This window comes from Passer montanus, unplaced genomic scaffold (assembly GCF_014805655.1).
Source record: "Passer montanus isolate IOZ18808 unplaced genomic scaffold, ASM1480565v1 scaffold43, whole genome shotgun sequence".
Taxonomy (NCBI): Eukaryota; Metazoa; Chordata; class Aves; order Passeriformes; family Passeridae; genus Passer; species Passer montanus.
The window spans coordinates 1,295,801-1,306,651 of NW_024369151.1; the positions used below are offsets into that span (position 1 = coordinate 1,295,801).

General features: G+C 57.8%; 2 protein-coding genes across 2 annotated transcripts; one reads left to right on the forward strand and one right to left on the reverse strand.

Annotated features, from left to right (window-relative positions):
* Window positions 1-55: 55 nt before the first annotated feature.
* On the reverse strand, window positions 56-8,821 carry PRPF4 (pre-mRNA processing factor 4). Its single transcript, XM_039720197.1, has 14 exons — window positions 8,632-8,821; window positions 7,255-7,432; window positions 6,573-6,759; window positions 5,918-6,005; window positions 5,135-5,214; window positions 4,821-4,914; window positions 3,935-4,029; window positions 3,681-3,739; window positions 2,960-3,083; window positions 1,722-1,811; window positions 1,075-1,197; window positions 668-775; window positions 465-583; window positions 56-330 (listed from the first exon to the last, which is right to left on the reverse strand). The coding sequence occupies exons 1-14, from the start codon at window positions 8,680-8,682 to the stop codon at window positions 137-139; spliced, it is 1,590 nt and encodes a 529-aa protein (XP_039576131.1). The 5' UTR covers window positions 8,683-8,821; the 3' UTR covers window positions 56-136.
* Window positions 8,822-8,940: 119 nt separating this feature from the next.
* CDC26 (cell division cycle 26) lies at window positions 8,941-9,497 on the forward strand. The gene is made up of 2 exons (XM_039720201.1): window positions 8,941-9,103; window positions 9,170-9,497. The coding sequence occupies exons 1-2, from the start codon at window positions 9,023-9,025 to the stop codon at window positions 9,347-9,349; spliced, it is 261 nt and encodes an 86-aa protein (XP_039576135.1). The 5' UTR covers window positions 8,941-9,022; the 3' UTR covers window positions 9,350-9,497.
* The last annotated feature ends 1,354 nt before the right edge of the window (window positions 9,498-10,851 follow it).

Here is a 10,851-nt window from a genome sequence, read left to right on the forward strand (position 1 = left end):
CAAACACACCCAAACTCCAGAGCAGCCATGACTGCAGCTGCTGTAACACACTGGATTCCTGTTTTTTTCTTTAATATAAAAAAGCAACCAAAAGTCATTAACGTCCCCGACCCAGTCCGTAACCGGCCCCTCTGAGCTACTCGGCTGTCCAGAGCTTGAAGGTTCTGTCGTAGGAGCAGGTGGCAATGAGCTGCCCATCCAGGGAGATGTCCAGGCCCATCACCTTCCCCTCGTGCCCCGCCAGTGTCTTCAGTGGGGACCAGCCAGGGTGGGTCCAGATCTTGGCCGTGTTGTCGTAGGCGCCCGTGAGCAGGAAATTCCCGTGGTTGGCTGCACAGGAGGGAAACAGGGGAGAAGTGAGGCTTGCAATGAAAACATCCCTGCTCACAGCACAGGCCTTGCTGAGCTGCAGGTGTGGGTGTGAGCTGCTGCAGGGGCAGGGCTAGGGAGCAGCAGGGACTCACGTTCAAACCGGACGCCGGTGACCAGGTTCTGGTGGGCAGGGATGGTGTAGATGCACTTCCTCTGCCGCAGGTCCCACACCTTGCAGGTGTTGTCCCCACTGCCCGTGGCCACGTGGTACCTGCCAAGGAGGGGAGGCAGAGCAGCGTTTAGGGAGTGGAGTTTGCACTCAGAGCTCCCACATCACTGCCAGCTCCCTCTTTACCCGTTTGGGGAGAAGTTGATCCCGTAGATCTCCTTCAGGTGCCCTTCCAGGAACATGATACAGCGGCCTGTGCGCAGGTCCCACACCCGGCCAAAGGCATCCAGGCCTCTGCAAGCACAGGATCACACACTGAGCTGGGCTGGGAGGGACCTTACAGATCATCCTGGCCATGGCAGGGACACCTTCCACCATCCCAGGCTGCTCCAAGCCCCATCCAACCTGGCCTTGGGCACTGCCAGGGATCCAGGGGCAGCCACAGCTGCTCTGGGCACCCTGTGCCAGGGCCTGCCCACCTCCCAGGGAACAGTTCCTAATTCCCAATATCCCCTCCATCCCTGGCTCTGGCAGGCAGCCATTCCCCAGCAGAAAGCCTGGTGGCAGCCAGCCCCCGTGCAGGGAGAGCTCACCCGGTGCCGGCGAGGGAGCCGTCGGTGTGGAAGGCGATGTCGTAGACGCCCTTGCTGTGCCCCTCCTGGTGCAGGATCTCCTCCTGCGCCTCCAGGTCCCACAGGCGCCACGAGTGATCGTAGCTGCGAGACAAAGCACTGCTTAGACCAGAGCCACTCGGGCTGGAAAAGCCCTCCAGGACTGTGGAGTCCGAGTGCTAACCCAGCACCCCCACAGTCACCACTAACCCATCCCCAGGTGCCACCTCTGGGTGCTTTTTGAACACTTCCAGGATGGTGACTGCACCCCTGGGCAGCCCGTGCCAGTGCCTGGCCACCCTTTCTGTGAAGACTTTTTCCCCCAATATCCAATCTAAACCTTCCATGCTGTAACTTGAGGCCGTTTCCCCTGGTCTCCATGTAACTCCAGGGAGAATAACAGGATATTTCACCAACTCTGGGAGCATTTTTTCCCACCTGAGACCAACAGTGTCTCACACAGGGGCAGAGAAAGGAATGCCAAGGACCTGCTGTCACTGACACTCAGCAGCCCAGCTGAGGTCACCAATGGCCAAGCCCTGCCCTGCTGTGGACAAGGCCTGGCAGCACAGGGCCACCAGCTGGCAGCCCATGGTCACTTCTGGAAGGCAATGCCCAGGTGTCCGTACCAGGTGGTGCCCAGGAACCTCCCTGAGGGGTGCCACATCACACGGGCCACTCTCATGCTGTGTCCCTCGATGTCTGCCACCGGCTCATCGCTGAAACACACAACAAACCATTGGCCACTGGCCACGGGGTCTGGCTCCAGCCAGGCCTCTGCCCACACGTTGTGATGGCAGAGGAAGCTCTGCTGATGAAATCAAACCAGGCAGGAACATCAGAGCTGTACCAATGACTCTGAACTCTGCCTCTGGGTCACACTCAAAGCTCTGAGAGAAACCCTTTCTCCACTCCTTCTGCTCTCCTGGGATGACAATGATTATTCATGAAAATTAACAAGGCCCTTGTCATTAGCACTTTTGGAAGTACAGAAACAAACCACAAACTACCTGAACTGCAGGGAGTTCTGAGAACACAACATCCTGAACTGCAGCAACTCCTGCTGCTCTGCAGGATGCAGGCAGACAGGGTGGAGGGAACATTTATTCTCCCAGAATGACAGGCAGCAGGTCAGGAGCATTCACACAGGATCTGAACAGCAGTGAAGTTTCTTTCCAACAGGTTAATTAAGAGATGTGGTCACATGAGCCTAACAACCCCCTGACCCATTGAACAGGGGCACTTTTGCTCTTACAAACTGTGATTTTCAGCTAAGGAAAAACAACTGTGGCTCTGGGAGCTGCGTGCCCTTCCAGAAGCCCTGCAGGCTCCACTTCTCAATCAGGTGATGCTGAGGCTCAGCACCTGAACCCTTCTCCTCTTCCCAGGCCTGAGAGAGGTGCTCCCATCTGCCAGAGCTCCTCTGTGCAGTGACAACCACTTGTTTGCAGGACAGGCAGAAGTTTTTGTGCCTGGCTGTGTGTTTGGTCTATCCCTCTCCAAATCCTGGTGCTTTCCAACCACTCAAAAATTCATTTACTGATGAGTAAATGAGGGGGGCATCCAAGAGGGGCAATTTTCTCCTAAGTGAGATGCTAGAATGAAACAGTCCCCAGACCTTCCATCCATCACCCCCAGCAGCAATTGTGCCTCAATCCCTTTCAGACCATCTCCCTCACCTTGGCTCCCTAATCAGGGTGATCTCTCTTCCTGCTGAAGAGGGTGGCACCTACTGAGGCCAGGGAGGGCACTGGGGTAGCTACAAGAAAAGGTCATATTGGCAGGAGGATGGTAGATGTCTGGAGGAACACGGAATGAACCCCAGCACAGCAATGCTGCAGCTGTGCACATCTGGAACAGTTCTGACCTTTCCAGGTTCCAGAGTTTGACAGAGCCATCAGCTGCACACGAGGCCAGGCTCACGTCCTTCTTGTCCAGGGACACGGTGGCCTTGGGGTGGAACACGACTGCCCCCACGTTGGTGCTGTGTCCTGAAGGGCAAGAAAACCAAATTCAGAATCTGCCACGGGATCTTGGCCAGTCCTTCAGAAAAGCAGCATTTCTTGGCACTGGTGAGAGAGGTGCCAGTGAGCACTTCCACTGTGTCCTCAGTGCTGGGTGACACTGCCCTGTCACCCCCAGCCAAACTGCACTTCCAGGAGCACCCAAGGCAGAGCATCCAAAATGCAGCTTTGGAACCCTCAATGTGCAGACAAAATTCAACACATGAATCAAAGGATTTGTCCTCACATCTATACTTAGTCCAAGTTGTGACCACTACTCAAAGAATCTCACTTGTCAAGTGACCTGCCCAAACTGCTGCTGTTTGTAATTCGAGTAACTCAAACCAGGTTTGGAAACCAAACCAAACTGTTCAGAAACAAACTTGGAGCTGAGGTTTGAGCTAAAGGCCAGGTCTCTCTTCTCATTGTATGACACGTTCTCATGCTCCCAAGCCAAGGGATGCTCTCAGTAAGACACAAATCTGCCCTAACACAACATTTTAAATCACACAGTAATTCAGATGTGGGAGCTCAGCACAGAGAGGAACAAAAGAACCAAAAGCCTCCATGAGAGCCCCTCGCTACCTCGTAGGGTGTGAACCAGGTTGCAGTCAGGCACAGACCAGAGCTTGCACAGCCCACTCCTGGAAAACAAGGAATGGATGTCAGTGGAGAACACATCAATGTTCTTTGTTTAACCAGCTCAGATCAATGAATCTCTGCTCCGCTCTAAAATGAGGTGAGGAGAGCTCAGAGCAGCTTCTCACCATTCCCAAGCCCCCAGACCCATTGCTGTGCTCTCCCAGCCCCCAAAGCAGGTGCTGCCAAGGCAGTCTCACCAGCAGGCCGTGGCCAGCAGCTTGGAGTTGGGGCTGAAGTGGCAGTAGGACAGCGGGCGATCGTCCCCAATCTGACTGCAGAAGTTATTCAAGGACTGTAAGAAATACAAAGAAAATCATCAATAAATGACTGAAGAACCAGCCCAGAGCTATCCCCAGCCAAAGCTTGAGGTGAGGGAGGCAAATGTGCACAGGAGGAGGCAGAGGCCCTTGGAAAGTCACTTTCAAAGGGAGATGCTGCCTTGGAGCCACTCCAGCTCCAGGCAGGAGGGCCAGGGCCAGCCTGGCCCAGGTGACCCAGCACAGCTCAGCCCCCCAGGGCCACCCAGCCCCAGAGCTCTGCAGCTGCAGCTTTGACAGAACTGGCTGGAGTCTGGCATCTTTCCATAACTCATCCAAAGAACCCAACCAGACAGACGGGGCAGAGGGAAGAAGCAAATCCTCTGGAGTAAACAGGATTAGGGGGGCAGCACACGCTGTGCCTGAGCCTCTGTTTGGTTAAGCTGGGAATCTGGCTTAGCATGCTCAGAAAGGGCATCTCAGAGTCATCCCAACCATGTTCAGCACCCAGAGCTGGTATTTCCCTTGCATTCCCTGGCTGCCCAGCCAGCCAAACCCCTGCCAGAGCCAGGGATATTCCTTTAGCCTCACACCAGTGGCAAGGCAAGACAGGGACGTCTCTGCACCCTCTGCCATGCACAGGGACAAATCTCATCTCCCTGGAGCACTCTGAAGGAGTCAGAACATGCTTCAGAGACACAGGGAAAGAGAGGAAAAGCAGAACTTCCAAGATTGCAGAGACTGATGTGCATGTGGACAGCACCTCAGGCAGCTGAATTCCTGCTGGGCTGTTGGAGGATGAGCCAGGGGAGCAGTGCAAACCTACCCGCAGGGATTTGTGCAGCTCCTGCCTCTGGGATGTCCTGGTGGCCTCGGGAACCTCCTTGAGCAGCCGCGCCTCCTCCAGCCGCTTCGCTGCCCTGGGGAGAGCAGAGGTGGGGAGACAAGCCCAGAACTGCCCCTTCCCTGCTGCTGGAATGCCTTTTCCCTGCTCCCCCCCAAACTGGGCTCACGCTGGATCAGGCCCTGAGAGCTCAAGCTCTGGGCTCACTGGACCTGCCTCCCCACTCCCTGCATTTCCCGTGCCCCCACTGGGGGATCTGCCCTTGCATCTGACAAATGTTTTCAGTTTTCTCTCACCTGGGCAGTGAGTAGTTGGCCAGCCACAGCCTGGCTGTTTTCAGACTGCGTGGGCCCTCGTGGTACCAGGTTTGCTGATACTGTCAAAACAGGAATAAAACTGATGGAAAAGCCCTGGTGCTGCTGCCCCTGTGTTCATCCCCCTCAGCTCCTGCCAGCACCTGCCCCCAAACCCTGCTGTGCTCTGGCCTCTTTTTGAGGGCCTTCTGCACAATTAAGCCCCAGGACAAGGGATTTGGAGAGATAAACTCTCTGCCCTAAAGATCCAATCCGACATGCTGGCACTTCACTCAACGTTCCAGCTGAACCCTGACTCATCTGCATTTACTGACATGTAACTCCCTCCTTGTTTACACATCACCCAGTAAAGCCCAGAGCTGCAGAAATTATTTCTTACAGTACAGCTCAAAAATAATAAGGCAGAAGAGACTCAGAAGAGAGACAGAAGCAGAAAGAGTAATCAAAGGCAGAAACAGATGCAGCAGCATGAACATATTTTTTTCTTCCCAAGTGTGAAGGAAAGTAAGGGACCTGCTATGGTAGGTAAGAGCCCACACACCTGCTCTCCTGGTTTGCACACTGAGAGCAGCACAGAGCAGGGTCTGTGAGTAAAAACCACACTTGGTGCTCCTCACTGAGACCAAACATTGCCACAGCTTTGCTGAAATGGGCAACACAGAAAAAGCCTGAAGGGATGACAGGAGAGCCCACAGGCTGGCCAAAGGCAGGAGTCCTGGCTATACACCCCTCCCTCAGCACTGAGGGGACAGGAGACTCCCTTACCTCTTCTTTGGACTTTTTGGATCTGTCATCATCTTTCCTGGTCTTTTTCAACGCGTCTGTGCCAACCACCGAGAGGATGTTCCTTAACCTGGGGGGGAAGTCATGGGGCTGGATTTAGTCATGGAATTCTCAGCTCACCTGACAAATATCACTGTGACATTCCCTCTGCCTTGGGGTTCTTACAACACAAATCCCAGATTGGTTTGGGCTGGGAGGGACCTTGAAGCCCATCCAGTGCCACACCTGCAGGGACACCTCCCACTGCCCCAGGCTGCTCCAAGCCCTGTCCAGCCTGGCCTTGGGCACTGCCAGGGATCCAGGGGCAGCCACAGCTGCTCTGGGCACCCTGTGCCAGGGCCTGCCCACCCTCCCAGGGAACAATTCCTAATTCCCAATATCCCATCCATCCCTGCCCTCTGGCAGTGGGAGCCATTCCCTGTGTCCTGTCCCTCCATCCTTGTCCCCAGTCCCTCTCCAGCTCTCCTGGAGCCCCTTCAGGCCCTGGCAGGGGCTCTGAGCTCTCCCTGGAGCCTCCCCCTCCCCAGACTGAACACCCCCAGCTCTCCCAGCAGTGCCCCAGCAGGGCTCTCTGCAGCCCAGCTCCAGGAGGAGCTGTGGCTCTGCCAGGTGCCATCCCTGGGTGCAGGCACAGCACCTCTCCCTGCGCTCGGCGGGGCCCTCTCCGAAGAGCGTGATGGGCTCCCCCAGGGCCCTCAGGCAGGCCTTGACCTCGCAGTCGTCCGTGGACACGTTGATCTGCCGCGCGCGCTTGCGGCGCTCGAACTCCGCCAGCACCTCGGCCTGCCGCTCGCTCATGTGGTCCTCGAGGTCAAACACCTCCCCTGGCACACATGGCCTGAGCACGGGCTGCCCGCACGGCCCGGGGGCACCCGCGCTGCCAGGGAGCCCTGCAGAGCACCCCGAGCCCCCGGCACGGCCGCCCGCAGCAGGGGACACAGCCGGGCTTGGGGTGTTCCCAGAGAGGGACACGCCACACCTCCCCCAGGTGTGCCAGAGCCCCTGGATCCTCCCCCAGCTCTCCCAGAGCCCCTGGATCCCTCCCTCAGCTCTCCCAGAGCCCCTGGATCCCTCCCTCGGCTCTCCCAGAGCCCCTGGATCCTCCCTCAGCTCTCCCAGAGCCCCTGGATCCTCCCCCAGCTCCCCCAGAGCCCCTGGATCCTCTCCCAGAGCCCCCCTGCCCTGGATCCCCCTGGAAAGGGAAGGCCCAGGAGCTGCCCAGCCCTGGCAGCTTGAGGCGATGCCCAGAGCAGTCAGAGCCCTTTGGAGGTGTCACATCTGCGGGGCAGTGACCGCAGGGGGTGTTTGCAGGCGCTCACCGCTGCTGATGTTGATGTTGCCAGCCTCCAGGGCAGCCCTCATGCCCTCCTTGGCCAGCAGGCCGGGCTCGCCCCTGGCCAGGCGCTCGCGCTCCTTCTCCTCCAGGCTCCCGTAGAAGATGGGCGCCCGCCGGGCCGCGCCGGGCTCGGCCTCCTCGGCAGCCTTGGCCCTGGGGGGCTGCAGGGACAGGGGACAGTGGGGACAGGGCACACAGCCAGGCACGGGCTGGCACCACACAGACACCCCTCAGAACCCAGCCTGCTTTGGGCTGGAAGGAATTAACCCCAGGCAGTGCCAGCCTGCCTGGCAGGGACAGCCCCGCTGCCCCAGGCTGCTCCTGCCTGCTGTGAACACTCTGTGCTTTATGCCTGGCTTTTCACAACTATTGAAATGAATATTGTACTGTGCTACAAAGTTGTGCTACATGAATTTTCTTAAGTAGCATATTAAATATAGTTTTAGGTTACAACAATGTTAAAATAGAAACTGTGCTATGCAAGATGTTTGCTTAAGGAAGGACTGGCACCAGATAGGAGCCACAGGACACCTGAATCTTCCAGAGAAAGGGAATTTATTGCTCCCTTACCAGCAGAAAACTAACTGCTTCCCACCTGGCTCAGGCATGAGGCTTAAGAGGAAGAAGCTGACAGTGCCCAGACAGAATCCTGTGTGTGAATGGAATTTATGCATCCTGTGTGAGCTGTATGAATATGCAACAGGCTGTGGTTTTTAAGGGTTAATCCTCTGTTAATGGGGGTCCTTTTTGGGCGTGTGTTGCCCAGAAAAAGGTTCCTGGGCATCCATATCTCTTTGTTTTTATTGTCTCATATTGTCCTAACCTCAAATGTTCAAATTTTATTATTCTAACTATATTACTATTTTTATAACCATTTTATTACTATTAAACTTTTTAAATTTCAAAACCAGTGACTGGCACTGTTCACACTGGGACAGTGCCGGGGTGGAGCAGCCCCTGGGCCCTGAGGGCTTTGCCCAAAGACAGAGCACGAAGGTAAAACGCCACGTTAAACTGCTGAAAACAGCCGGTGTTGCGTCCCTTTGATTTATCATCTGCAGAAGTATTTTTTTAAAAAAAAGCTTTAGAACACGGAGCTTTTCCTCCTGCTGCAAACGGAGCGGGATCCAGCCCAGCTCCGTCCCGGAGGGAGGGCCGGCAATGAGCGGGGCCGGCCCCGTTACCCCGGAAAGGCGCCTCACGAACTCCCGGGAGAGCAACCAGGACTGGGGAAAGCGCAGGAAACACGGGAGCCTGTAAAGCTCCGGTGTCACCGGGGCGCCGTGAGCCCCACACAGCAGCAGCGCTCGCCACCGCCGCGGGCCCGGCCCGGGGCCGCCCCCAGCCCCCGGACACTCACCTCGGGGGGCCGCGCCCCGCCGCGCGCCGCCGGTGCCCGCGCGGTGGCCATGGCGGGAGCGGGACTGGGAACAGGCCCAGGAAGCGACAGGGAGCCTGGAAGGGCAGCGGGAAGCGCAGAACGGGAACGGGCCGGGACTGGCGGCGCCCGGGCTGCCGCGCCTCACGGCCACTTCCGGGTCGCGCAGGGCACGCCGGGAGGAGTGGCGGCCACGCTGAGAGCGGCGCGCGCAGGGCACGCCGGGAACTGCAGCGATCTTGAAGGGAGGAACGCGCAGGGCACGCCGGGAGGTGTGATGGCTCAAGGGGAGGGGACACGCGGGGCACGCCGGGAGGTGCCGTGAGGGCGGGCGCGCTCGGTCGTGGCGGTGCCGCCGGTCCCGGCGGTCGCGATGCTCCGTCGGAAGCCGACGCGGCTGGAGCTGAAGCTGGACGATATCGAGGAGTTCGAGAGCGTGCGGAAGGAGCTGGAGGTGCGCGCGGGGCCGGGCGCGGGGGGCTCGGCCCGCCCCCGGCCCTGACCGCCCGTTCGCCCGCAGAGCCGCAGGAAGCAGCGCGACGAGGCGGAGGCGGCGGCGGGCGGCGAGGAGGCGGCGGCGATCGGAGCGCTGGGCACGGAGCACAAGAGCCGCGAGCAGCTGATCAATGAGCGCATCGGGTACAAGCCGCAGCCCAAGGCCGGCACCCGCACCGCGCACTTCGGCACCTTCGAGTTCTGAGTGCCCCGGAGCCCCGGCCTCGCTGCCCTCCCCCGAGCTGTTACAGTTTTGGTTTTTAAGTTTGGTTAACAGGCCAGTAAACCCCTTTGGCGAGTGTTTTGTTTAAAATAAACACTGATTTTTTTTAAATAAAAGAATAATAATCACACGAGCTGCTGTAGAGGGCTGCAGTGAGCAGGTGAGGGTGGAGACAGCTGCACCACCCGTTCCCTGCTCCTGAGGGCAGGGGGATAAAACACCCCGGGATCCTCTGGGAAGGTGATTTGGTGATCTCAAACCAGAGTGTGGCCCCACTGAGGAGAAGCTCCTGCAGTGTCTGATGAGTGTTTTGGGATGAAGGTGCCACAGTTCTGGGTGCCAGGCCCTGCTCTGTCCTTTGCCAAGGCCAGCAGGAGAGAACCTGTTCCCTGTCTGTTAAATCAGCCAGTCCCAAAAGCACCCCAGAGCTGCCTCCCCTCGTGTCACAGCCGGGCCCTGGGCAGGGAATGGCTGCAGGCTGGGATCAGGGGCTGCCCACATGGGATGGGGAGTGATGGCCCACATTCCCTGAGGAGCAGCTTGTCCTCTGCACCTCCCTGCTCCGCCTCACCCAGCTCTGCTCGGTGTCACCCTGCAGTGGAGCAAAGGCCACCAACCAGTTCCTTATGGCTGCTGCCACGTGAGGAGGCCAAGGGACGTGGGTTTGTTTCTGCAGCAGGTCCCTGGACTTACCCTCAGCAGGTGCCTGGGGAGGGTGAGGTCACCTTGGGAAGGTGAGGTTTGGGGCAGAGCCCACTCAGGAGGAGTCCGGCAGTGGGGGGAGCTTAAGGAAGCAACTTAAAAACCTGAGCAGCTTCTTGATGCTCAGGAAACTGCTCCCTGCAGCCCGGGCAGGGAGCAGGGCAGGCTGCCACAGGGAATTCAGGGGCTGGAGGCTCTCCCTGCCTCTGGCCAGGGCTGTTTCCTACCTCTTCAGCACAGTGACCAGGTCTGGCTTTTCACCATTCCTCCAAAGTGGACTTCAGTTAAATTCAGACTTCCCGGGGACTTCAGTTAAATTCAGGTTTCCCGTGTTGTAGGTCCATCAAATTTCAGGTCAGGCTGGGAAAATGTACAGAACTTCAAACTTTTCCAACTGGAAAGAACTTCAGACTGGCCTAGCAAAGAGCTGCATTTCCTGTCTAACAGCACATGCAGCAATCAGGAGCTGCTCTGGCATTCCCAGCTCTGAGAGGACAACACCTCAGAGGATGTCACAGCTCCCGAAAACCCCAGGGCAGGCAGATCTGGGAGGCACCAATTCCTCTTTCCATCGCTCCCCACACCTGCAGTGTGACTGAGCTGGAACACAGAGACTCCTCAGGGAACCCCCACGTTCCCACTCCAGCAGCTCCAGGAGCTGGGGAGGCCCGAGGATGCTGCTGCTCACCCCCACCCCACAGCACCTGAACAGCAACACGGGCCCTGCTGCTCCCTCCGAGGGCTGCACCGAGGACTGTTCCCAAAACACAGCCCCACCAGAG